The 27,636-nt window shown below is 53.5% G+C and overlaps 1 protein-coding gene across 3 annotated transcripts; it reads right to left on the reverse strand.

Annotated features, from left to right (window-relative positions):
- Positions 1 to 976: 976 nt before the first annotated feature.
- Positions 977 to 27,636, reverse strand: LOC130877194 (keratin, type I cytoskeletal 42). Of its 3 annotated transcripts, XM_057774233.1 has the most exons (9): positions 27,557 to 27,636; positions 7,750 to 7,940; positions 5,293 to 5,375; positions 5,028 to 5,184; positions 3,547 to 3,708; positions 2,883 to 3,008; positions 2,431 to 2,651; positions 1,231 to 1,280; positions 977 to 1,103 (listed from the first exon to the last, which is right to left on the reverse strand). In XM_057774233.1, exons 1-9 carry the CDS (start codon positions 27,564 to 27,566, stop codon positions 1,006 to 1,008), a joined length of 1,098 nt encoding a protein of 365 aa, XP_057630216.1. In that variant the 5' UTR covers positions 27,567 to 27,636; the 3' UTR covers positions 977 to 1,005. The 3 variants fall into 3 exon arrangements, with proteins under 3 accessions (XP_057630216.1, XP_057630214.1, XP_057630215.1); XM_057774231.1 differs by lacking the exon at positions 27,557 to 27,636 and having other exon boundaries at positions 7,750 to 8,199; XM_057774232.1 differs by lacking the exons at positions 1,231 to 1,280; positions 27,557 to 27,636 and adding an exon at positions 1,723 to 1,742 and having other exon boundaries at positions 1,006 to 1,103; positions 7,750 to 8,199.

A 27,636-nucleotide genomic window follows, 5' to 3' on the forward strand; every position in this document is an offset into this window, starting at 1 on the left:
ATCTAGGAGGATGGGACAACTTGGGTCTCAGACAGGAGAAAAACCAAACGATATCCCTTCTCAATGCTCTTATCCCACCCTACCCTAGGCAGGTCCCCAACAATAAAGACCATAACATGATTCTCCAGGGTGGGCCACAGGACCCACCCCAAGGCTCCACCTAGCCCCACCTACCATCCTAAGCCCAGCCCTAGGTCCCAGGGTCCTGGGAGGCCTGCTGGGCGGAACGTGGTCTTGTTTCAGGCTGCTAATGGGTCCCTCCTCCCAGACAGGTCTAGACAGCCCCCATCAGCAGCTGGGAGGGATTTCCCCAATAGCCCAGAAGCTGCCAAGCCACCAAAGCAAACAAGATGCCCCCCACACTCACACAACTCGACTGCCCCACCCCACACACACCCCCAGGGAGCCAGGTAGAGCCGGTCTAGCTTCTTGGGCTGGCTTTGAGACTGCCAGACTGGCCACCCTCTCATCCATCAAGGCCCTCGACCACTCTGGGAAAGTCACCTTTCCCAGCCAGACCCTGTCCCTTTGTTTTGATGCAGGTGTCCTCTAACAGGTGTAGTACCCAGAAAGTCTGTAGGCCCTCCAAGGGACTGGCAGCAGGAAACAGCCCTAGAGGCAGATCCTTAGAAACAGGATGTTCCATACCTCCACCCTCAATCCTCCCACCTCCTCCCTTCTTGACTTCCAAGGCACCCCAGCCTGGATGAAGTGGGCATAGCAAAGTAGGCAGAGGATAAGCAATACCAGACGCTTAGTGAACCTGCCTCAGCCCCTCAGCCCACACTGCCTGAGCCAGTGACGAGACAAATGACGAGTTCTAGGATCAGGCTTCTTCAAAGCTTTATTAGCGGTTCCTGGGGTTAACCCCAGGGCCCCTCTGTAAGGGGAGCACAAAGCACACAGAGGGCAACAGCTAGCTCATGGGAGCTCAGGCATAGCAGTAGATGCAGGGAGCTGCAGCCTCCGCTCCTGAGGCTGGGCTGTCACATGCAGAAAGGCTCCTCAGTGGTTCGAGCGGTGCACTTGCTCGCGAGAGGAGACCACCTTGCCATCCTGGACTTCTTCCACAATAGTGCGTACCTGGCGGCTGGTCACCATGCCTACAGATGGCAGAGGAGGGGGCATAGGGAGCCTCAGGCAAGACCCCCCCTACCAAACCTGCCTCCTGGCCTGTAACACCCTTAATCTCCCCCAGTGTCCCGTACACAAAACGGAATAGACTTTTACCTTCTCGGGAGGACTGCGAGGCCATGGATGAGGAGTATTGAGTAGCCAGGCTGCAGGGAGAAAGGACCTGTGAGTCCGGAGGTGCCACAAGCCAGAAGGGCCCTGGGAGCACTGCTGGGAGGGATCAGCAGTTGGGGAGGCCCCAGGAGAGTGAGAGGTATCCCACAAATTGAGAAATCATAGCTAGGAGTTCACAGAGAGCAACACAAGCCAAGGACCAAATGCCACAAGTTCTTCAAAACAGGAAGGAGAAAAGAAGTAGCCAAGGGCACTTTGTGGCTATATTGTGGCCACTAAACCAGGATTTACAAGGAGATGCTGAACCAGTGGATTTTCCATATCCTGAAGGGCCCAATAAGACTCCATTTAAAACTGGGTGGTGGTGGTGCACACCTTTAATCCCAGCACTCGGGAGGCAAAGACAGGCGGATCTCTGTGAGTTCGAGGCCAGCCTGGTCTACAAGAGCTAGTTCCAGGACAGGCTCCAAAGACTCCATTTAAAGCAAGAGAGACTGAGTAGACAGTAGACAAAATTCACCATTATTGGGAAAGAAAAGCTAGGATGTGTACTAAGCCTGGAGACCCCAGGACATGCTTGGCTTCCCACGGAGACTTTGATCAGCATTCCCAACTCTAAATCAAAGTGTCACTTGCCCTGCACCTCACCTTGACTTGGCTAATGACATCACCAACCACACCAGACCAGTCATCCAAACCAGAAACCCAGGGTTAAAGCTTCCCACTCTTCCACATACTCCCTTAGCGTTTACTGAATAAAAACTGTGAGCCATGCTCACACATACTTGGGCATCCCATACTGCTGTTTTTAGGGAGACCTCTCTTCCGTCTGTACAACCCCCACCCCTAGCTCTCGAGACTGTCAGCTGGCCAGACTCCCTGTCCCGGCCTCCTGACGTCACTCCTCCTCCACTCTGGCCCATGTCTCCCTCTACAGCCAAAGCAAATATTCCCAAAGATCTAGGTGGCCATTGTTCCTCTCAGTGTCACTCCGTGGCTCCCCATGGCCCACCAGACCTAACCTACACACTAACTGTAGGCATCTGATGATAGCCCTCACAGTCAGAACCACACCCCTTCCGTTTCACCCCTGCACACCTCCACATTCGCATCTAACTGTTGACATCCTTTGGACAAAGCCATGTCCAGCCCAGCCTGGTAGGCTCCTAGAGCCCCACTCACTGGGTGTCCTCTCCTTCCAGTAGGCGGCGGTAAGTAGCGATCTCCTGCTCCAGCCGGGTCTTCACATCCAGCAGCTGCTGGTACTCATGGTTCTGCCGTTCCATGTCACAACGCAGCTCACACAGCTGCTGCTCCACGCTGCTGATGAGGCCCTGCAGCTGCGCCAGCTGGGCTCCATAGCGTGCCTCTGTCTCTGCCAGGCTGTTCTCCAGTGATGCTTTCTGCGGCCCCCAATGAGACAAGAGCTGAACCCTTCCCCACAGAAGACACCCAGAGAGGGGTCCCACCGGGGGTGACTTCTACGTGTTTCCGGGACAGTTAGGCGGTAACTAGGGCAGAGGGTCCCATGGGATGGACTGAACAGGTTGTTTCTGGGTCTCCCAGTGGGCATTCTATGTGGCAAGGCTCAACAGAAGTGACAAGGACCAGGCAGGACGGGGATGGTGGCCCACCATGCTGAGCTGGGACTGCAGCTCAATCTCCAGGTTCTGCACAGAGCGGCGGAGCTCCGTGATCTCCGTCCGGCTGCTCTGCAGGGCCTCCGTGTTAGTGGCCACCTCGCGGTTCAGCTCATCCGTCTGGAAAGCAGGGTGAGCATAGGGGCTAAAGAAGGTTTTCAGAGGGGACAGGGGATAGGAATTGTTTCTAAATCTTATCCTCCCAGAACTACCCCTCCCTGGCCTCAGACCAGAGCCCCTTTGTGCCACAAGGGACACGTGCTGTGAATCTAGCACCTGCCAGGGACCCTGCTGAACCACAGCACCCCAAAGCAGGCACTGGAGATTATTGGTGTGCCAGTGACTGTCCCCAGAACCCACAGATGTTCATTCAGTATTTAGCCAAGGCATGACCTACATATCCAAGAACACCCATGCAGCGAACACCTGTGGTGGGTGGAGCCTGAGCCAGGTTGGGTGGCCTGGATCAGTTCCCCAGACCACAGCTGGAGCCACAGGGGAGCACCTTGTGGGTCTGAGCTTCTCTAGGACTCACGTTTACCTGGAAACCTGAACATTGGTCCAAGTGGCTTCCAAAGAGTATGAAGTGACCCAGCCCATGTCAGCAGGTAGCATGTGTAGCCACACATGAGCACACCTGCCCCACACAGCCACCCACCTTGGTGAAGAACCAGTCCTCTGCATCCTTGCGGTTCTTCTCCGCCATCTTCTCGTACTGGTCACGCATCTCATTCAGGATGCGGCTCAGGTCCACACCGGGTGCCGCGTCCATCTCCACACTGACGTCCCCGCCCACCTGGCCACGAAGGGCGTTCATTTCCTGGGCAGAGAGGACAGCAGGGTATCACCCAAGGCCATTCTGGGGAGAGACCCTGGTCCTCAGGGAAACAAGCAGACAGCCAGGCCAGCAGCTCCCATGTAAAGATACAGACAGACAACTTGCCTCGTACGCAGGGGGCTGTGGCTTCCATCAGTCGCCCACCACACACAATGACACAAGGGTGCCTAGCACCTGCTTTCCAATTTGTGTGAAATAAGAGAAATGTATTTCGGGGCTGGAGAGATAGCTCAGTGGTTAAGAGCACTGGTTGCTCTTCCAGAGGTCCTGAGTTCAATTCCCAGCAACCACATGGTGGCTCACAGCCATCTGTAATGAGGTCTGGCGCCCTTTTCTGGTGTGCAGGCATACATGGAGACAGAATGTTGTATACATAATAAATAAATAAATCTTTTTTTAAAAAAGAGAGAGAGAGAGAGAAATGTATTTCTCCAGTGAGGGGGAAGGGAAGAGAAGGCAACCTCGTCCTGTTCCCTGGCCCCTGGCCTTGTCCCTTAGCTATCAAACCTATGACATAAGCAAGGGGTGAGCCACTCTATGGCGGCATCAGTCCAAGCCAGACCCTGCTAAGCAATGTTGGTCTGGTGAAAAGAAGCAATTTTGCACTTGACCCCAAAGTTAAGGGTGTCCTTTCTAGGTGTCCTGCCCTTGGGAATCAGGCTCTCCCCGTCCAGAACTGGCAGTGTGGAACTGGGAAGAAAACCACAAAGGCAGGACCAGACGGTTGCTTGAGCCCAAGTGGGGTCTTTGGCTTCCTTTCTTGAACTGCACTCTGGGGACATAGAGCTCAGAAGTCTCGAGAAAAAGGAGTCAGGGTGTGGGGAGTAGCAGAGATGTGGGGGTGGAACCTAGAGGTGGATGGATATAAATCAGACAGACACACGATCCGGACACTTTGCAGAGCTGGGCACGTCTCTAACCCTCTCTGGGCCTCCACTTCCGTGCTGCCAAAAGAGGAGGGCAAAGCGCCTCTGTCTTCCAGCCATGCTGTCAGTCACTGCAGTGGCTCAGTTTTAATGCTGGGTAAATGTACCTTGTTATAATTAATTATAATAATTAGCACAATGTGTTAGCCTGATTCACTCATTAGTGAATTAACTGTCCCCCACAGTCAGCCAAGCCTGCAGGGATGAGTGGAAGGCTCTTGGGAGGGAAACTCATTGAGCCAGTACCAGGCTAGGAACCCTCTGGTGAGGCCACTGATGATGAGGACTGGACCCAGTACACAGACCCAGCCATCTGCAGTTCTGTGGCCCCAGCTCCACACCTGGCTTCTCTAATGTCTCCAAAGCCGGCCTCACCTCCTCATGGTTCTTCCTCAGGTAGGCCAGCTCCTCCTTGAGACTCTCAATCTGCATCTCCAGGTCAGCTCTGGCCAGGGTCAGCTCATCCAGCACCCGGCGGAGGCCATTGATGTCGGCCTCCACACTCATGCGCAGGTTCAGCTCGGTCTCATACCTGCAGGGTTGAAGGTAGGGGGCATGGTCCACACACCATGTTTGTGTTCTGTGCAGAGCAGGAACCCTGCACCAGCTCCCCGGGGACAGCCAGTGGGCACAGACTCACTTGGTGCGGAAGTCATCTGCCGCCAGGCGAGCATTGTCGATCTGCAGCACGATGCTGGCGTTGTCAATTGTGGCTGCCAGGATCTGGAAATGATGGTGAGCCCCATGAGCAAGCACCTACCACAGAGCCCCAGAAGGCTGTGCTGTACCCCACCCGCATGCAGCCTTGCATAGGATGGACATAAGGGTCCCTGTGGCCTCCTTCTCTAAACACCCGAATGATGGGACATGACACCAGGACATAGAGAAACAGGCACCCATCTGCCATCATGGGGTCTAAGATGCCTGGGCCTTATCCCCAACTAATTCACCTCCAGGCTCATCCCCGCATCTCCCCTCCCCCATCTCTCTTCCAGCACGTCTCCATCTCTGAGACAACCTTATCCGAGTTTCCATTATATTTTTGATTAGATTCTCCCGACCGGACTCAGATCAGCCTGGGAACAAGGCCATACCTGTATGGTTCTCTTTGGACTCCCCAGACCCGGGCACGGTGCCTGGCCCAGAGTAAGCCCCCAAGGTATATTTGTCTAATTAATTATGTGACTAATTAATTGACTGATGAGGTTATGACCAGCCCCTCCTCAAAGCCAGGGCAGAGCCTGAGAAGATACAGGAAGTTCATTTCTTGTTGTTACTGCTCCCGTGCGTATTGTTGGAAATGCCCAAGGCTGGTCCCCAGTAAGGGTCATGGAGTTGGAGGAAGAGAGGAGTTGCAAAGGAAAACTCGCCTGGTGGTGGGAGTTAGGGGAAATTGTTGTGGTTTAAGGCTGACGCTGGTCCCCAGTAAGGGTCATGGAGTTGGAGGAAGAGAGGAGTTGCAAAGGAAAACTCGCCTGGTGGTGGGAGTTAGGGGAAATTGTCGTGGTTTAAGGCTGACGCTGGTCCCCAGTAAGGGTCATGGAGTTGGAGGAAGAGAGGAGTGCAAAGGAAAACTCGCCTGGTGGTGAGAGGGGAAAATTGTCGTGGTTTAAGGCTGACCCAGGAGGAAGATGTCCCACCAGAACCATCCTATGTCTAGGGCCCCCTCAGCCCTCTCCAAGACGGCACTCCAGGCTCAAAGTTCCATGCAGAGACCTGGGCTGAGTCTAAAGGTCGGGTTTCTTCCATCTTCCTGCCTCACCATCTGTCGCCTGCAGAGGCCTGGTCCCACCACCTGCGTACCCAGGAGCCTAACCACAACACTGAGTGTGGTATGGAAACCCAAGGGAGGGGGGCTCTGTTATGAGGATAGTGATGAAATGCCAGCTAGCCCCAAAGTGCAGAGCACTGACTCACCAGGACTCCCCTGGGTTCCCCGCTGCCCCAACAAAGCCTGGTATCTGATCTGGCACAGCCAGGAGCTCTGCTTCCAAGGGAGATTACAAGAATCCCCTGCCAGGGGAATTTGGACTGCTCTTCAGTATCGAGAGGGAGGGGGAATGGTGTGGGGGGAGGAGAAGAGGAGTGGGGATAAGGGGAGGGGAGTGGGGGGAGGGGGCAATATGTGGGAGGAGGGGGAGGGAAATGGGAAACGGGGAGCAGGTGGAAATTTTAATTAAAAAAATAAATTAAAAAATTTTCAAAAAAAAATAATCCTCTGCCAGGTGGAGGACCCGGGCAGGAGCAGACAAAGCCCCTCAGTGGGCTGCAGTAGGGCTGGTTTTCTACCCCAGAGCCTGGCTTGGCCTCACAGCTGCCTGGGACCAGCCTGACTCTCAGTAACCCTCAGTTCCCTGCCTTCCACTAGGATTCGGTACCCAGACCCTCCCAGAACATGTTTGTAATAAGACCTGAGCAGCCACATTTGCAGAATGCCAAAGTTATTTTCTTAGAGATCAAGAAAAAAAAAATGTAAGGGGAAGAGAGGAAGTCTTCTTCAGTCAGGTTAGCTTCCAGTCTGAGTAGAAAAATAGAACCCAAAGTAGCCAGCAGAGAGAGGGAGGGAGACCCACAACTAACAAGCCTTAAGAACACCCAGACTCTGAAATCAGCCTAAGAATCAGGGCATAGACTGAACACCAAGATTCTGGGATAGAAGAAAGTCATTCGTCGGGGAGGGCTACCTGGAGAAGGGTGAGGCGGCCGGAAAGTAGCTCCAGAGGAAAGATAATACCTAGCCTCGTGTCTCAACATCCATGTCAGATGCCACCCACCTCCCAGACCCTTTATCAGGCTATTCTCTCTAGCTGCAATGCCCTCAGCTGCCTTCAGTGTCCTGATGCTGCCCATCCTTCCTCCATCACCCACTCCAGACAAAATCCCTGGGAAGAGAAGAGTTCTCCTCCATCCCCTTGGAGAACTCCCAAAGGATACACAATCCAGGACATCCCACAGGCTCAGGGTTAGTACCAGAGATGTGAGAGAGGGAGAGATGAATGATGGAAGTCTGTGACCGAGAGGGTGTCTTCTGCTATGGGGATGGAGTGAGTCTGGTCAGGACTTTGGGTAGAGAGCAGAAGGTAGGTAGGGGTCCCACCTTGTTCCGCAGGTCCTCTATGGTCTTGAAGTAGGAGCTGTAGTCACGAGCAGGTCCAGGGCCTTGCTTCTTGTACCAGTCACGGATCTTCACCTCCAGGTCAGTGTTGGCCTCCTCCAGGGCATGCACCCGGTCCAAGTAGGTGGCCAGGCGGTCGTTGAGGTTCTGCATGGTCTCCTTCTCACCGCCCCCTAGAAGGGCATCCGACACACCAAAGCTGGAGCCAAAGCCCCCACCCAAGCTGCAGGTGTAGCCGCCACCATAGCTGCTTCCCAAGCCTGCTGAGAAGCGGGAGGATGTGCCACAGCTGCCACCTCCCAAGAGGCTGGGAGCCCGGCAAGCGCCCCCAACACGGACAGGGGACATCCGGGAGAATCCCCCGCCAGGAGCACAAAGGCCCTTAACGGAGCTGGATGTTGAAAATTGGCGGATGCTGGTAGTGGTAGCCATGGTGCCTGCAGGTCAGGTAACAGGGTCTGGAGTGGATGGAGACCGTGGGTTACTCTTTATAGCCGGGATGAAGGAAGACTGAGCCCCTGGCCCTTGAAGTCCAAGCCAAAACCCCAGCCTTATAATTTGTCTCTGTCCTAGTCAGCCACCCAGGGCCTGAGGCTTGGTCTTGACCTGTGTAACACAACCCCGTATCCTGAGGCTTCCTCCTGTGTCTGTCCAGCCTGGGCATCAGTGACCTCTTAGTGGTCCATTGTTCTGTTTCAGAACAAAGATGGTATTCGAGCTGCAGCCCCGAGGCAGGGTGATCCTCCATCCTCAACCTCAATTAGGCAGCTGAGCTCATTCTTGGGGGCGGGGGGAGTCCAAAGAATCTAGCCCAAGAGCAGGGAAGGGCCTCAAACAAGGCTCCACAGGCCCAGGAGCCAGGAAGCTGATCTGGCCCCCCACCTGGCATTCCAGGATCTTAGGGAGAAAGACGTAGATATTCACTCCTGGTACACTGTAGTCTTAGTGGGGCCCCTCAGTCTAAGTGGAGGGAGCCCCCAGCTTTCTTGAAACTATTTCAAGCCTTCAAAGTAAGATACAACCTCAAACTTGGGGACCCCCTGACTAAGAAAGAAGAGACATGGCCACTAGCCAAGGGGATCTTTAGACCCCAGATTTTCTGGAAGCAAATAAAAGCATTTCTGCTTCTTCATCTGTAGAAGGGAATCAGGGTCAACGAGATGACTCCATGGATACAGGCACTTGCTGTACTTGATGACCTGAGTTCAATCACCAGGACCCACATCAAGGCAGGAAGAACCGACTCCACAAAGTTGCCCTCTGACCTCTACATGCCCACCATGGCATGTGCACACACACAGTAATAATTCATCATCATCATCATCATCACTACCTCCCGAGGCCTTTTGGCATAAGCAAAGCTATGGCAAAATAGAAAATGTGTATGGTGGATGGAGACAGCCTGAGACCGGAGAGAAGGTGTCACCCCCACTCATTTGCCCCCACAACTGAGGAATGGCGACCCAGAGGGTTCCCAGAGATAGCACCAGGGGAGAGTAAGCCACAGAAAAGCAGGCCTGTTGCCAGGGTGACCGTGAGTGGGAGTCATGCCCCAAGGAAGAGCCACATCCCAGTCCTGGGAGTCAGCAGCCACCCCTGTAGGGGAGTGGTACAGTCCCACAGCCTGGCACCCACTCCACCCAACAGGGAGATTAGCGGCCTAATCTCACCGGCGCTAATGATTTAGGCGCTGCCAGGACACTGGCGTCTGTGCAGAGCCTGTCTGAATGTGGAGCCTCCAGGGGTGGCCAAGGCCCCGGGCTCAGAGGCAGAGATGGGAGGCCCACGGGTGGCCTGGGCTCCTTGCCCACGCTCAGGGACAGGGAGGGGGCTGAGTTTCCCATATGGCCCAGAACCCCTGGGAAGAGGCTAGCTTGCTTTGAAGTGGTGGGCTCTCACGGGAAGATGCCCCTCCCCTGAGGCACCAGGAGAAGAGCTGTAAAAGCTCCCTGGGAGGGAGGGCTAGGGCACTGGCTTCATCCTGTCGCTGCCTGGCCTGTGAAGCTGTTGGTAGGGGAGGCACAGAACCAAGACTAGAGCGGAATGTCAGGTGGCCATGAGGTTAGACATCAAGAAGGACTTCCTGGCAATCTAGACTGTCTTGGAGTTGGAAAGGAACCCCACAAAACCCACATTCACCTGAGTGGGCCAGAAACAGGTTCTACTTCCACCACCCTCCCAGGGAAAGGCCTGCAGTAGGGCCCGCCCTCATCCCTGCCAGAGCCACTCTCCCAAGAACCCCCTCTCCTCTATGAGCTGTCTGACTCCCCTGTTCTGGCCACTCTCTGGGTTACTCTGGGGAGTGGCCTGCCAAGTTGCAGATGACCTTGCCCATCAGCCCTCTCCCTGCAGCCCCTCCCCAGGCTTCCTGCTCCTCTGCTTTCCCTCAGCTGCCGGGTAGTGGGGGAGAGGTCACCCTGTCCCTTCCAACCTGGACTCCAGCCCCAAGCCCACCCAGCCTTCAGCTTTCTCAAATCCTGGCTAAAACCATCTCTCCACATTCCTTCAAAGATATTGGGAGGAAAGAAGGATCCCTAGTTTCTACCTCCGATGACCCCAGACCTCAGCTTCAAAGTTCTAGTTGGAGAAACATTGTCAGCTAGACCTCTGTTTCTCTTCAAAAGCCCCAACTTAAACCCACCACCACCACCACCACCACCAACTGGGCCCATTGCATTGCTTGTCCCTGATAGTGGGTTTCAGGCCACTCTTTTCTAAGCCACATCTGTTTCTTGGCTTTTGTTCTAATTTCACAGTGCAGAGAGGCCTCATACACTGAAGGACAGGCTAGCTAGCCCATCCTACCCAGCTAATGGGCAAAATCAAGACAGCACCGGCCAGGTGTGGAACACCAGCCAGATGTGGAGCATTGGTCTGTTGTTTGAGCTGCTTGAGAAGCAGGGGCAGGAGAATAGCAAATGCATGGTCTCTCCCATAGGTTACAGAATGAACATGGCCAGTCTGGGCAACTCAGTGAGACTGTCTAACAATAAAAAATAAAAGCTGGGAGGCTAGAAAGATGACTCATTGGGTCAAAGCCTTTATCACCAAGGAAGACGGCCTGAGTTCAGATACAAGGACCTACAAAGTAGAAGAGTGCCAACTCCTGCAGGCCTTCCTCTGACCTCCAAGCACTGGAGTAGACTTGAACCACTCATACACACTCACACACACTCACATACACAAACACACACTCATATACACACACTCACACACACACTCACATACACATACATACACACACACATACTCACACACACACAAAGTAAATGGATTTTTTTGTTGTTTATTTTGGGTTTTGGGTGGTGATTGTTTATTTTTAGATTTTTATTTTGAGTTGTTTGTTTATTTGTTTTGTTTGTTGAGACACGGTCTCTCTATATAGTCCTGGCTGTCCTGGAACTCATTCTGTAGACCAGACTGGCCTCAAACTCACAGAGATCCACATGTCTCTGCCTCCCAAGTTCTCAAATGTAAAGGAATGTGCCACCACACATGGCCTAGATTACGTTTTAAGAAATAAAATAAGGGGCTGGAGAGATGACTCAGCAGTTTAGAGAACTTGTTACTTTTGCAGAGGGCCTGAGTTCAACTCCCAGTACCTACACAGTGGTTCACGGCTATCTGCAACTCTAGTTCCAGAGATCCAATCCCTCTTCTGACCTCCGAAGGACCAGTCACATACGTGGCACACAGACATATAGGCAGGGAAGGCATTCATGTATATAAAAATATTTTTAAAAATCTAAAGCTTAAAAATAAATGCCAAAGGGGCTTGGGATGTGGCTCAGAAGAAGAATATTTGTCTGCCATGTATAAGGCCCTAGGTCCGATCCACAGAAGGAAAAATAAACACAGCACAAGATGGCTGTGGGTCCCAGGGAGTTCTCTATAACCCACTGCAAGGCAAGGCCATCGCTGGCCAGAGGTGAGAAGACCTGGAACTTCTTCCTCAGATCCTCACAAAAACACTAAGAGAACACAGAGGTAGCAGAGAGGCAGCGGTTGGATCAACCTAGCCATAACATCCGCATCTCCCACCCTCCCTGCTAGGGGAGGAGGCCCGTCCAGGCATCTAAAGACCATAGAAGTCCCGTGGCCCAGCAAGTCTCCTGCCTGGGCCTGCCTTCCGCCCCAGCAGGGAGAGGCCCCTGCTGCCCCCGCAGCTGTCAACAGCTGGGCCCACACTGAAGCTGAACAGGAATGAGGATGAGATCCAAGGGGTTCCTTCAAACCAGACTGGGGCAGCTGGAGCCAAGTTCAGGTGGAGACAGAGGCAAGAGGAAGTCCCTGGGGAAAATGGCAGACCACTGGGTGTTCCCCAGAACCCTGCGGGTCGACCCCAAGCTGGACTGGACTATCACCCAAGACTCCCAGCCTCGTTCCAAAGATTGCTGAAAGGCCAGCAGGCTCCAGAGAGAACTGTGGCAGGCCCTGCCTCAGTCTTCAGCGCAGGAGTCAGGGCAAGGCTGGCTCCTTCCACTGGCCTGCTCACCTTCTCTCCACCAATGGCAGGCTCTGGATATGGTCGACATTTAACAAAGGCTATCGATGTCGGCAGAGGTCATGCCACATCTGCCCAGCTGATCTTGGCTCCTGTAGCCCCCCCACCCCAAGATCAACCCCTAGGATGAGGCCCATTTTATATCAGATCAAGATTTCTATTAATAAGAGCTTGGAGAATTGTTGGCGGGGATGGGGTGGAAGGAACCTCCCCTGACCAAGAATAAAGGTTCAGATCGGTAATTGGGAGTGACAGGTTCCATCTAGTTTGTCTCCTACTGGAACCATGGCTTGGAAGATGAGAAAATGACCCGGAAGTTATTTCACTAGGGTCCACCTGCCCCTTCCAACGCAGACACTGAGACCCTCGTCTCACCTGGAGACACCTTGCCAGGTGTTGGATGGGCTGGGCCATCCAGGCACTCACAGGTTCCCCACCCTCGCCCACCCCTGGCCAGGTACCCCTCAGAATACATCCTTCCAGCCAGCAGCCGCACCTGCCAGCCCCGCCCTCAAGTGGAATCCTCTTCTTCCTCCGTTCTGTTTCCAGGCTCGGGACTGAGGCCCAGCCCCACCCAGGTCCACCTACTAATGATTTGTCTCCTGCTCCAGAGGCAACCACACCCTCCACCCCTCCTTAGGGCCTACAACACGCCATGCGCCATGTGGCTCCTCCCAGTTTGGAGAGGCGGGTATAGTGGGTCCCCTAATGCCTCTGAACACTCCAGAGTCCCTGGGGGATCCCTGGTTGGTGGGGGGGGGCGATGCCACCTCTTCCCCACTGCCCCACCCCGCCACCACCTCCCTCTAGCCAGTTTCCAGGAATTATGTTGGGTGACCCAAAACAACACAGATGACAGGGGCACCCATAGTTTTATTTTTGGAGGTTATCAGTACATCATCAATTCCCCTTTCTCTTTCTTCCCTCCAAATCCTCCCATTTACCTCCTGTTTCTCTCTTTCAAATTTATAGCCTCTACTTTTCATTAACTGTTGCTACGTGCATATATGTTTATGTGAATTTACGGATGCTCCTCAACATCTAAATACTACCTGCTTGGTCTGTGTATGGTACTTGTATGTGTGTCTTCAGGGCTGACCATTAGGTATCGGATAGCCAGTTGGTGTGCTCGTCCCTGGGGAAGACTATTTCATTGACTCTCAACCTTCATTAGTTGCCCGTAACCAGTTCTTCACGTAGGACCGAGGTTTCATGGCCCCCCAACCAAGGTTTCATGCCCCCTTCCTTGACCAAGGTTTCATGGTCCCCCTCCCTGACTGAGGTTTCATGGCCCCCCTCCCTGACCGAGGTTTCATGGCCCCCCTCCCTGACCGAGGTTTCATGGTCCCCCTCCCTGACTGAGGTTTCATGGCCCCCCTCCCTGACTGAGGTTTCATGACCCCCCTCCCTGACCGAGGTTTCATGGGACGCCTCCCTAGACTCCTCAGGCCCCCAGATGCATTAGCGTGTCTATTGTTAACCTTTTCCAGTTCGTGTTTAGGCAGCAACGTTAGTGAGACTTTCTGGGTGTAGCTTCTGACATTCCTAGGAAGCACAGTCGCAGGCAAACTCCCTGTTCCTCTGGCTCCTACGGGTTTTTCTGCCCCCTCTTCCCCAGTGTTCCCTGAGTCGTAGGTGCGGGACTCATGTGGCAGATGTATTCATTGGGACTGAACTCCATGGCTCTGCATTTTAATTGGCTATGGTTTCTGTAACAACCTTCATTTGTTGCAAAGAGAAGTTTCCTTGCTGATGGATGAGTTTCTTTGCTATTGCCAGCTCCTGGGATCTCATGATTTGGTTTTGTCCAGGGCTGGGGTGTCAGGTGCTTCTACCCCCAGGTGGAGGCTAGCTCAGGGTAGCAGCCATCAACCCACTGCTGACTCCCCAACCTTCTTGACAGGGAAAGCAGGCAGGGAAGGCTGAAATGACCCCAAGGACCTAAGGAGGACTCTGAGGGAAGACCTGGGGACAGGAGACAGAGGATGAGAACGGGGAAAGATGAGTCAGGAAGACCAGGGACAGGCGAGATGTAAATCCTGGCAGTGTTGGGATGAGGGGCATGGAGATGAGGAGGGGAGAAAACCATCCTGTTTGACTTCGGTTACTGTATTCAACAACAGAGGTGAGCAGGCAGCCATACGCCAAAAGCAGGGTCACTTCTGAGAAACAATGAGAGAACGCAAAGTGCCAGAAAAATAAACACACTTGGGCTTTGGCCAGTATCTCTCCAAAAGAGAAAGACAGAAAAAGAGGAAAGGGGGAAGTTATATTTTTCCGGGCTAGCGCTCAGAGTTGCCTGGCCCTGGCGCCCCAGGCCACTGCCTCAATCAGTCTTTTAAGACTTTGGTGAGGACAAGACAGCGTCCGAGGCTCATGTAACATGCTGCTTCCATCTCCCCCAACTCCTACCCCTCAAACCCTGAAGCTCAGCTGCCTTCCCCAGTTCTTCAGTTCAAAGCTCCGGGTCTTGTCATCAGTGCCACAGGCGTGTGCTTTCTCTAGCAAGGCTCTGAGGAACAGCCAGCCGTTCCCTCACCATCCTCACGTGCCCCAGACCAGACATCGCCTGGTCTATAATCCTGACTGTATTGTGTATGAAATGGGCTCTGAAAGCCAAGTCTGAGAACCTGATGTCCAAGCTGGACTCGGCGTGGCCTCAGGCAAGTCACGCTTCACCTCAGTCCCCTTTCTGTGCAGAACAAGAAGGCTAGGCTGGTCTGACCTTTACCCACAGGGTAGGATGGACATGTAAGGGGTAGTAGGTAGTAGGTACCCTGCAAGGATGAGGTTTCTGTGGCTCAGGAGCCATAGAAGGTAAGCCTCCTTGTCTGTGAACCCCAAACAGAACCTGGGGATCTATACATCTATACAGCAAAAGGAACTCTGCAGATGGGACTCCCCTGTCATCAATAGGGTCCTGAAGGACCTGGGAGCCTGAGTCAGGCAGCACAAATCTAAAAGCAGATGTCAGTGATTCAAGGACTTGAGTGGAGGACCTCAGCAGCCTACTAAAGCTGGAAAAGACAAGGACCAGATTCTTCCAGGGGCCCCAGAGAAAGACAGCCATCGTGACACCTTGATTTGGGCTTCTATCTTCCAGTTCCGAAAGGGAGTAATTGCGTGTCTCTAAGTCCCTGAGGTGATCACTTGTCTTAGCAGCAAAAGGAAACTAATACACTCCTAAAACCCATTCTAGTCCTTGAGGTTTAACCGTTCTCACTGGCACTAGATTTGTTAAGGAGATCTGTTCCTCCGCTACGCTGGAAATCCTTTACAGCCAAAACACGGCTTCTGGTCCCACCACCTAACATGGCACTCTGCACGTGGTAAGTGCCCAGTTGGTGCTGACCTGGGAGCTGAACGGATACAGGCAGTGAGAGCCCAAAGTTAGACTTCAGTCAGCACCCATTCATCGCGCTCATTGTGCAGCAGACAAAGGGCTGGGTGCTCAGAATGCAATCGTGAGTCAACCCAGCCCTGCCCTGCGCAAGAGCCAGCAGGGAGCGAGAAACAGACGCGCGTTTCATCTGAGCACAATAGCGCTGTGCCCTGACAAAGGTATGTGTGAACAAGCACCTTGGCGGGATGAGGAAGGAGCCAGTCACTCATGCTGAGGCACTGAGCAGTTTCTGAGGGAGGGCCTGAGAGGCTAGGTTTCAAAGCCCGGGCAGAAGTGATGAGCTAGGCAGAGGTGGGGACATGCCCGTTGTGTTTGGGGAATACCTGAAGGCCGGAAGCCGGATCAGCATCTCAGAATGATGCAACCAGAGTGCTGCTGGGGGACTGAGCTTTATTAGGAGATGCAGCTTGTCTTCTATTGGCTGAGCACATGCTCTGTGCTGCATTCTCTCCCCCATGCTGGGAAAGCAGTCGTGACGTAAGAAACAGCTTCTCTGCCCTAATGTCTGGTGGAAAGGCTGGGCAATCAACAAACCAGAAAATGTGTTCTCCAAGGTTGAGGAAGCTCTCTTCCACAGCTAAGGGGGTCTGAGGAAGGAGCCAGTTATGCACAGGGGAGAACATTCCAGATGCAAAGGCCTTGGGCTGGACACCTCTTCAGAGAGGAAGAAGTAGGGGAAAGCCCAAGTAGGGGAAAATCAGGTTGAGCCACCAGCCAGAGGCTGGAGTCCCTGGTGCCCTAGAGCAGTGCTTCTCAGCCTTCTTAATGCTGCGTCCCTCTAACACAGTTCCTCATGGTGTGGTGACCCCCCCAGCCACAAAATTATTATTGTTGCTATGTCCTAACTGTAATCGCTACTGTTGTGAATCGTCAGGTAAATATCTGATATGCAAAATATCTGGTATGCAGGCCCTAAAAGGGTCAGGACCCACAGGTTGAGAGCCACTGGCCTAGGCCTTGCAGGGTGGTGACTGTGCAGGGGTCAGGCCCGAGAACCAGGATCCACAGTCTGCTAGGCCAAGCAAAGCAGAATCTCCTGACAACTTCGGCCCGTTTTCCCACAGATGTGAAGGTATACGAGACTCTACATCAAGAAGAGCTTCCCAGGCTCATTTGGACACAGGCTTTGTGGAGGGAGAGCTTCCTGGAGTCCCTTTGGGAAATCTCTGGGCCCACAGAGCATGCAAGAAGTGGCTGGAACAAGGCTGAGAAGGAGCCCACAAGGAAAGGATGCTTAGATTTTACTTTAAGGCATTGCTGTGTTTGGGTTTGTTCATTCATTTGTTCGCACGCTTACTTGCTCACTGTTCCTTACTTGCAATGTTGGGAACCAACCCCAGGGCCTGGTACATACTAAGTCTGTGTTCCCCTACTTAGCCATGTTCCCAGTCTTTTCTTATTTTTAATATGTCTATTGCATTGACAGTTTATTAAAGGCAGGTAAACCTAGAACCCAGATGGGCTTCAAGCTTCCTGTGTATAGAAAGAAGGACAGAGCCGGGCGGTGGTGGCACACGCCTTTAATCCCAGCACTCGGGAGGCAGAGGCAGGCGGATCTCTGGGAGTTCGAGGCCAGCCTGGTCTACAAGAGCTAGTTCCGGGAGAGGCACCAAAGCTACAGAGAAACCCTGTCTCGAAAAACAAAAAAAAAAAAAAAGAAAGAAAGAAAGCCAGAGTTTCATCTGTGCTAAACAAGCACTCTACTATATCCGCGGGTCTTACAGGTTTTAATTCCACGGAAAGAAACACCGTCCATCTCTCAGGCCTGTCTCTCAGGCAGCACTACCTCTGAAGGAGTGGATTCTTTCCAGCTGTTCTGTCCCCGGACTCCAATGCTTTTTGTTTACACAAAATGGTATAATCTACATCCCTGAACGTATTGTATTATGAACTTTTGCAAGTACAATCTTAGGGGAGATTTTAGCAGTAGGATTACTGGGTTAAAGGGTAATATTTTCTTTTTGGTTGAGTCAGCATCCTGCTAAGGGTAGCTTTGAATGCCTGACGTGATCCACCTGCCTCCAAGAAGTATAGACATTTACATAACTGGCAAATCCATTTTGTCTTTTTTTTTTCTCGTTTTTTATTTATTGTTATTTTACTTATGCATTTATGTGAGTGTATTTATGTGAGTGTATTGTGTGTGTGCATGTGCCCACAGAAACCAGAGGGTGTCAGATGCTCTCGAGCTGGAGTTATAGGTGGTTTTAAGTCATTCAGTGTGAGTATTGGGAGCAAGCCCAGGTCCTCCCGAGGCGCAATGAGTGCTCTTAACTGCTGAGCCATCTCTCCAGCCCACTAGACTTTTTCTTTTTTTTTTTTTTTAAAGACAGAGTCTCACTGTACTATCCTGGAACTCACTATGTATACCAGAATGTCCTGGAACTCACAGAGATCCTCCTGCCTCTGCCTGGAGTGCTGGAATTAAAGGCACCTGCCACCATACCCAGTGACTTTTTTATTCTTTAAGACAGAAGCCCAGGTGGTGGTGGCACACACCTTTAATCTCTGTGAGTTCGAGGCCAGCCTGATCTACAGAGTGAGTTCCAGGACAGTCAAGGCTACACAGAGAAACCCTGTCTTGAAAAAAAGAAAAGAAGAAAGGGAGGGAGGGAGGGAGGAAGGGAGGGAGGGAGGGAAGGGAGAGAGGGAGGGAGGGAGGAAGAGAAAGAAGGGAGAGAAAGGAGGGAAGGAAGGAAGGAAGGAAGGAAGGAAGGAAGGAAGGAAGGAAGGAAGGAAGGAAGGAAGATAAAAAGGATCTCCTGTAGCCCAGGCTGGCCTCAAACTTGCTATGTACTGGAAGATGACTTTGAACTTTTGATTTCCCTGGCTCTACCCTCCCCGCAACCATAAATGAGAATGAGCGCCCCCACTAACTTCTCCCAGCCCTAGAAACCAGTGATGTCTAGCCATTCCCACAGCTGCAGGCTCTATGGTTACCTTTCCCAATGGTTAAAAAGGCTCCGTGGTTACTTCAGCTTTCCCTCCTAACTTATGGGTGACACAGAGCATCTTTCCTGAGCTTGTCAAGGTTTCTGTTGCTGTGATGAAACACGTGACCACAGCAGCTTGGGAGGAAAGGGTTTATTTGCCTAACATTCCACATCGCTGTTCATCACTGAAGGAAGTCAGGACAGGAACTCAAACAGGGCAGGAATCTGGAAGCAGGAGCTGATGCAGAGGCCATGGAGGGTGCTGTTTACTGGCTTGCTCCTGGGGACTTCCCTAGCCTGCTTTCTTCTCAAATGCAGGACTACCAGCCCAGGGATGGCCTCACCCACAATGGGCTGTTCCCTCTTTCAGTGATCACTAATTAAGAAAATGCCTTACAGGCTTGCCTACAGCCTGATCTTATGGAGGCATTTTCTCGGCTGAGGGTTCCTCCTTTCAAACTCTAGCTTGTGCAAAGCCGACATAAAATAGCCAGCACACTTGCCCTTCGGGATCTCTTTTTGGATTCCTATTTACCCCTTGGGAGCTGGCCTTCCCTGCCTTTTGCCGTTTTCCCCTTGCCAATGGGTGGAGCATTTCACAGACTCCACTTGCCTCAGCACACACACTGTGTGAGCTGTTTCCCCAGGTTGTCCGTGGATCTTTTCCATGTGGACAGTTCTTCTGGGTCACATTCATTCATTGTTTCTTCTGTGCCACCCCAGGAGTTTGATGAAGAGGCTTCCCTTAGTGGGAATGGAACACCAGGAAGAGGCCAGAACCCGCCCAGGGTGAAGTGACAACCGAGGAGACAGCCATGAAGATGGAAATGGGGCTGGGTGGCTAGCGGAGGCACAGGCCTGGACAGGCGGGAAGCAATGGGATGACATTCTGGGTTGAGCAGGTGGACAGCCATGATGGTGGCTCCAGGTTCCAGGCATAAGGGCCATGACACCTCTTACAGCACGTACCGCCTGTGTGTGTTCACTTTTTCACTGCCTTCACCAGCCCGGCAAAGACACCCTACCACCTCCTTCTCTGTCCCCAGAAATGGTCACACCAAACAATGCTCTGCCAAATAAATGATCAGATGAATAAAAGCATCACCAGAGTTGGAGGAGTCACTTCCTGCAGGAGAGGAAGGAAGCATTCACAACCAAAGGACCCGCATCCCTAACCACCATCCGCCAGCCAGCAGTTGCTAGACAGCCCCCAAGCCCCAAGCTCAGCTGGCAAGAGAGCTGCGCCCACCAGCCAGCCCTGTGGAAGTCCAGAAGACAAGAGCTGCATCTGGTGCTGAGAAGTCGGGCTTCAGGTTGAACACACGCGAACAAGGCAGCACTCCCCCTGCAGGCCATTCAGGGAAGCAAGAGATGCAGGAGGAGCCCCGGGGTATTAGCCCCCAGAACTTCCTGAAAAGACTGACTGACTCTCCACAGACCCCCGGAGCCCAGAGGAAAGCCTCCAGAGTAACCAGAGGGGTCTTCACATTCCCGGGTATTGTTCCAAAGTCACCAGGAGACCAGAGAATGAAAAGTGAACAGACAGGAGCCTGACCAGGAAACAAAAGGAACTTTATGGGGTCACACCGCACCTCAGTGAGGTCCTCTTCTCCCAAGGTCCTCTTGTCCCAAAGGGAAGTCATTTGGCATTCCTATGTGAGGTCTAGGCTCCAACTTCTTTCCAAGAATGCAAAGAACCCACAAGGTTCAATCTTGGCTTTCAATCCTGTGGCTAGAGCACCCTCTGCTGGTCACATTGGGCCCTGCACCTCTGCGCACACGGGAATTCAGGGGGACACTGGAATCTGCCAACTGCCCCTTCACACCCCTCCTCCTGGAGCCTGGATCAGCTCACCTCGCTCAGTAAATTCCTCCCTTGTCTGTGTCCCCCACTCTTCCACTGTACCCAGCCCAGTTGGGCCACTGTGTCCTTTGTCCTGCCTCCAGGCCATAGTGGGACATTTTCTTCCCAAACTGGACTGTGCAGTAAGACTGGTCACCTGTACCTCTGCTTCCAGTTGGTCACTTCCAAAAAATCTTTCCCTGCCTCCCATACATTTCCTTCCTCCTTATCTACCCCTTAGGTTCCTCTACGAAACTGCTGACCCCAAAACCATCTTCTTCCCTGCTGCCCTGAGTTTGGGGGTCCCTGAGTTCATCACTGTTCTTCATGGGAAGCACCCTCTTCCTGCTGAGAACTCTTTAGTAACAGCAGCTGCTAGTGGTGTGCATCCCACACAGGGTTTAACCCCCAACTGGGGACCCAATCCAGACCAATGACAGAAGCGGCCATGTGCACCCCTGTATATGTGAATATCCTATGTGCAAATCCAAACATGTCCTGCATGTGTAGATGAACGGCAAGGGAGTCTGCTATTCTGAGGATCTCACCTAGGGAACCAGGTAGGCTTTCTCACCCAGGCTGGGGCGGAGAGGCACGAAGTCCCGGCCCTGCGCCTGCAGATGGCAGCACTGAGCTGCTCTGGGAGGCCTGGGCAGGCTTTCCAGTTGTTTCACCTGGGCCTGGGAATGGCTTCTGCTCTCTAAGCTGGGCTAAGAGAGGTATAGGACGAGTTCATGTCAAAAGATGCGAGTCTAAGGACCTGGAGAGATGGCTCAGCAGTTAATAGTATGTCTTCTTTCCAGAGGAGCCGAGTTCAGTTCCCGGAACCCACGTTAGGCAGCTCACAATCACCTGGAAGTCCAGTTGCCCTATCCTCTGTGGGCACTAGTCCCCATTTGCACACCCCCACATAGACACACGCACACATATTCATGTGATTTTAACTTATATTAATTTTTGAAGTTGAATGTCTAATGTCACATAGCAGATTCTATGTCTTCATTCTTAAATCCCATACATATTATGTCGGTGCTATTTTGGCTAAAGAGTGGCCTCCAAGCTCTCTTAGACTGTGGAAACTCCGCTGGGGCAGAACTGAGCCTGCAGCTCCCAGAAACCCCCAGAATTCATGGAAAGACTCCAGGTTTCACTCAAGTTGACTGTGACCTTGGAAGGGAGGAGGGCCTGGGTCCAGGTTCAGCACCTCTGCAAGGTTAGTTCTGGCTCACACAGCTCCTGTTCACAAACTCAGCTCACACACTCATACGTGCACACACAGCTCATGCATAGAGATTACATACGTCCACACACTTGCACAACACACACACATTTGCACACGGCTCACTTACATTTGGGCTCATGCGTTCAGCTTCTCCCAGATATAATCACACGCCCTTGCACTAACATGTACTCATAAATTTATATACACACCTTCACACACAGACACACACCTCACACCGTCGCACACCCTCGGGTCCACACTGTCACAGTCACGGCTTAGAGACATGGACTCATACAGTCGCGCACAACCGTACACGCACGCCCAGCCTCACACTAACACACGTTCACACTAAACTCGCATGTGCACACTTTTGCACTGGACATCTGCCCATGCTTTCAGTCCCATAGCCTCTCTCACTTGTTCTCACATTGCACACTTATTCATGCACACTCACACAAAGTTGTGATGGCCAGCTACCCCTGAACAAGTCTGAATCATCCATGATTCCAGGAGAGACCTCTAGAATCTTCCCAGGAAGAACACCCACCCCCACCCCGCCACCGTCAGACTAGAGCAGGCAGGATCCGGACCAGAAGTGTTGATGGCATATACAATACCCCAGGCCTCAGAGAAAACCTCCAAACTTCATGTATTCAGTTCCCTTTTAGCTAGCTTATCTTTGGACTGTATGCAGCAGGGCCTGGCTAGGAAACCTAACAGGGACACACTGGCGGCTATGGGGGAGACACTGGACCTCGTGAGGTAACACAAAGGCCTGAGCGGGCTAACCTAAGCACACTGGGCTAGCCCAGGAGACAGAACATCTGGGAAGGAATTGTGAGAAGGCACAGCACAAACAAGAGTCATAGGTAGACACTGACTGCCCAGACAGGCATAACAGTCCTATGGGAAGGCCAGTGGCACTCAAAGACCTCACGCCCTCAGGGAAAACTGAGGCAACCCAGAGGAGGGGGAACAGGGATGGAAACTGACCTAGGTGGGTAGGGGGCCAGCCTGTGGGAGACCCTGCATGCCACAGACAACCCAGAGGAGAGGAGACAGAGATGAAAGCTGAACCTAGGTGGGCAGGGGGCCAGCCTGTAGGAAACCCTGCATGCCACACTAAGGAAGGTGGCCCAGATGCTAAAGGCCATAGGCACAGGACAGGGAAGGACATACTTCTCCTGCAGAGGTGGTAACAGGGGCCCAGAATCTACAGGACTGACAAGTTGCCCTCAGCCACCACCTGGGGAGCTGGACTGACCTAGAAAACCCCCTACCAGACCTCCTATGATCATGTCCTTCCCTAACTCCTCGGAATGAGGCCCCTGTGAGTGACAGAGGCTTTGTCTGTGCAAAGGGCTAGGGTCATAGCATCAGGACTCTGAGAAGTTTCGGGGGGTTCCAGAAAGGTCTCCCCAAAGCCTTCCCCAGAAGAGTCAATTGGTTATAGCCCAGCAAAAAGCAAGGGGGTACGGAGTGTCCCCTAAGAGGGAACAGGCAGCGGGTACTTGGTGGCAGAGCTGGGGACAGACAAAGAAAGAGCTAAGTGCTGGCTCTGCCAAGAGGGCAGAAAGAGGGTGGGGTGAACCAGGCCCACACATTCCAGCAGCTGCCCCTCCCTTCCAGCCTGTTCTCACCTGTTCCCACAATTTCCCAGACTGCCCTGGACCCAGCTCTCAGCGACAGTCCCCAGAGTCCTTTGCAGGCCAGACCCCAATGACAGAGATCACAGTCTGAAAGCACCATAGCCCACCTGCCCTGAAGCGAGCGCCCCCTCCTCCCCCACTAGCTTCCAGACACTAGGACAGGACACAGAGCGAGACTGTCAGAGATGCAGCACCCCAGACAGATTGTTCTCTTCCCTGCACCCCAACTAGGCACAGGACCAGAGAGGGGAGGAAGCCAGAGTCAATAGACATGATCCAGAAACAGGGTCACTCCAGAATGTCACCAGAAGCTCGGCCAAAGAAAAGCTGGGGAAGGAATGCTGCCCTCCAAAGTTGCTGAGGGCTCCCTGGCCAACTGGGGCATCTCAGGCTAGTCCTGTTCCCATGCCCAGCAGTGGGCTGGGTGTGGGTGAGCCCAGGAACTGTATCTACTCTCCTTCCTCACCCCCACCCAGGCCCAGCCAGGCAACCTGCAGTTCTGACCACAGAGACTGTGCTAGACATCAGAGGCCCAATGTGTTTTCTGTAGCCCAAGCTGCCCTGAACCGGGTGAGAGCCTGCAGGATTCCCAGGAAACAGCTCTCAGGAAAGTCTAGTGAAGGAATCCCCCACAGAGCCCACAGGCTGTGACCAGACTTCTGAAGCCTTGGGAAGGGATGTCAGCACAGTGAGGGGACATCATCCTACAGCTCGAGGCAGACAGACTAAAATGTGAGTCCCAGCAAAGGCACCAAGGAAAAACTTGAATACAAGGTAATGTCCCTCAAGTCCCAGACTCCCTGCCCAGTGGGACTCCCTGCCCAGTCCCACTCAGGAGTCCCACAGAGGGCAATAGGAAACTCCTCAGAGTCCCATGGTTGGGGAGGTGGTCTCAGTACAGACCATGAGATCCCAGCACACCCTCAGTTAAAGGCCACACTCTGGCCTGGGAATGTCACTCAGTGATAGACACTTGCTTAGACGAGATAGGCCCTAGGTTCTGTGCATAGCATCATGGGAAAGGAGATACGGGACAAAACACACTTCACCCAATGACATTAGCAAGGTAAAGGGTTCTGTACTTACTCTATAGAAAAAATGAGACCAGGAAGAAGTGGATTGTGGGAAGACTAGCACAATTGATTGGTAAGAGCCAACCTTGACCTATGCCCCGTGTAGATCCCTTCAGAGTCCCAGGTGTCAGTGCAGACAACCCCGCTGGGACATGGAGGAGCAAGGCCAGGGTGCTGGATGTGGGTGGCAGTCCCCTGAGCTGGAGATCGACAAGTGGCAAGGCCCCCACTCCAGCCCTGTGCCCCAGGACCCCACCAGGTACCCAGAACTGCCAACTGATTAGAACAAAGGCTTTCTACAGAACTGGAAGTTCCTACAGAACTTCACAGACCGGGCAGGGCCCATCGTCACAGCTCACAGGGCACTCTGACTTCTGCCACCAGCAGAGGGCAAAGGCCCCCAACCGTGCTCTGTTAACCCTTAGACTCCAGCCCTCCAACTACAGAAGCAGAAAGGAGAAGCAGGGGCTGAAGACTGTCTCCCCACGCAGGCTATTGTCCTGGCTACTGTGGGAACTGGGGCTCCAGCAGACTGCACCTCACCCAGCAAGGACATGCAAGGCAAGCACTTCCCACACCCCATTCCAGGCAGCTTCCAGGTGAGTCCCTAACAAGGCCTGAGTGCTGAGCTGGCTCAGGTGCGGGTGCGGGCGGGCAGCAGGCGAGGCTGGGAGAGGCACGACACGCCTGGCTCTGCCAAGCCCAGACGCTCTGCTGGGGAGGAATGCAGACTCGCCCAGGCTGGTCCTGGGAAAGCTGCCACCCCCCTGGCTCCCGCCAGCTCGCTGACTCAGCCTGGGTGGATCTGTGAAACTGCAGCTTCAGCAGGACAAGTCTCTCCCACCACACCTCTGCCCGAAGTTCCTCCTCGGCAAGACAGGGGACAGACCCGAGATTGGGACTGAGATCCCTCAGCACCCGTGCAGCCCGTGACCCTAGGGAGATGCAGGGATACTGTCCAGTGTCCCCTTCTGCACTGTGCTGAGCTTCATGCAAGCACACAAACACATACACAAACACATACCATGGTACACACACACACACACCACAAGCACACACACACACACACACACACACGCCAATGTTAGCAGAACTAGAGGCCCCCCGAGAGCTAGCCACTGAGCCCTGACTCCCACGCTGAGCCTTCTCTGAGCCTTCCCCCCACCTCTGTGAAGAGGGAGCTAGAGAGCTTATTGCCCATGGTGTCCAATGTGTGGGACTGAGGCATGTGTTACCTAGGCAACCAAAACATAACCCAGAACCATTTAACAGGCAGCTACCAACTGCTGATGACTTCGAGTGGGCCTGCTAACTCAGAGGAGAGCCTACCAAGTCTGGAACCCTGCCCAGCAGGAATTCAGAAAGACTAATTCTGAGGGTACATGGCTCTCATCTATAACCCTGGGCTCAGGAGGCTGAGGCAGGAGAGTCACCCCAAGTCTGAGGTTAGCAGGAGTTACATAGTGAGCTCCAGGACAACCAGGACTTACAAAAACAGAAGTTGAAAATCACAAAAGAAACAGAAGCATAGGCCACGTCCTCCAGGCCCCCTTCATCAGCGCTGCAGACAGAGCCGGATAAGACCTTCTGTGGCTGTCACCTAGGACGGGACATTTGAGGCAGCTTGGGCTCACTCCCTCAGCCCAAGTACACCCTGAAAGCCAGGGCCCTGGTTCTTTCCAGAAGAGAGCTCATGAGGACGGGACCGCCATCAGCCTTTCTCCACACGATCCCAAGGCCTGGCATGAGAAAGCCACAGGCCAGCGAAAGCCAGAAACACTGCCCTCTTCCCTATGCCATCCCAGCCTCCCGGGTACCACATCCCACCAGCTTGTCCACCTTGCCCACCCGGCCAACCGTAGGCTCCAGGTTAGAGCAGCTCCTCCCACCCTGGGTACCAGAAAGCACAGCCCTCCAGGACTGAAGGAGCCAAACCCCCTGTGTCTCCTGACTGTAGAGAGAAAGAGACCATGGCTTCCCACCCTGAGACCGTGCCGTGGCTCACTGGCTGAGGGACTTCTCTGGCCTCTGTTCCTTTGCAATGGTCACACTTGGTCACTGCACTCTGTCCCCTTCTCCTTCCAGGGCTGCAGGGCTGGAAGCTGGGGCTGAAGTAGGAGTCAAGTTACCGAGGCCACAGCCAGGTATCCTAAGCTGGTAGGAGGGTGAGGGTCTCCAGGCCATGGCCCTTGAGCCCCTCATCCCACACCTCCCTATCCCACCCTAAGCTAGACCTCCCCCCCAGCCGATGGAACTGCAGGCCCAAGCTGGTTGGGTGTGGCCTTGGCAGGACAAACAGTCTCCAGTGTTGGGTGTTGTGCCTCGGTTACCAAGGCCAGAGGGTGAGGGAGGGCCTGGCTCCCCGGTTCCCTGGCTCCCTGCCATGTTTGGGCCCCAGGCAGAAGTGTGGGTGGGGAGGTACGGCAAAAGGATTTGAGGTGTGGTGTTCACATCCCTCTCCCTGAGCCCCGGGGCAGGGAGGGCCAGCTGGGACTCGAAGCTCCCAGGGCCGATTCAGACTTGTTCCTAGCCTTGCCTGGCTCTGGGGAGAGAGCCTAGCTGGGTCAAGTGCTGGGGGAAGGGCAGCTCTCTGCTGCTGGGGTGAGCTGGAGGGGTCTGGGGAGATCTGAAGGGACTGGGCTTCCGAGACATAGGCCCCCACCCTAGGACTGACTTCACACTTCAGCCTGTTCAGATTACCTAGCACCCAGTTCCTGGATACAGGTGGGCCTCAGACACGGGATCTGGGCCCACGACTTTGGGCAGATCACTGACCCTACCTGGGTCTCAGTTTCCCCATTTATGAAGTATTGGAAGCTGGACTAGGTAGTTCGGGAGGGATCTTCCTTGCTCCATTCTCCTGTCACGAGCTGGACAAGTTTGCGCTAAGGGGTGGTGAGGTCAGGTTCCAGTTAGGGAACCATCATGAGCCTTGGAGCCCCCGGAATAAAGGCTAACTCTGTATCTGTGAGCCCAGCGAGGACGGGATAAAGCTAAGGACAGAGGGCCAGGGCTGCTGGGTGTTCGAGGGGAAGGGCCTCCTACCCCACTGACCCTGAAGGTAGGATCTACCCTTTCTAACCAACTCAGCTATAACCCAGAGTAACCCACCAGGTCTCTGTCACAGCCTGAGCCCCTCCCTACCTTCTAGGCGAAACCAACCTGCGTCCATGCTGGTTCTGAGCCACAGGCAGGCTGGAAGGTAGAGAAATCAAAGCAGAGACCCTCTCCAGCGTCTGAGA

Source organism: Chionomys nivalis, chromosome 7 (genome assembly GCF_950005125.1).
Source record: "Chionomys nivalis chromosome 7, mChiNiv1.1, whole genome shotgun sequence".
In the NCBI taxonomy this organism is placed as follows: Eukaryota; Metazoa; Chordata; class Mammalia; order Rodentia; family Cricetidae; genus Chionomys; species Chionomys nivalis.

Coding starts and splice junctions, on each gene's coding strand:
- LOC130877194 (XM_057774231.1), bottom strand. CDS start 8,199: ATGGCTACCACTACCAGCATCCGCCAATTTTCAACATCCAGCTCCGTT. Junction 5,376..7,749: donor TAGAGGACCTGCGGAACAAG/GTGGGACCCCTA, acceptor CATCATTTCCAG/ATCCTGGCAGCCACAATTGA. Junction 1,281..2,430: donor CTGGAAGGAGAGGACACCCA/GTGAGTGGGGCT, acceptor TTCTCCCTGCAG/CCTGGCTACTCAATACTCCT.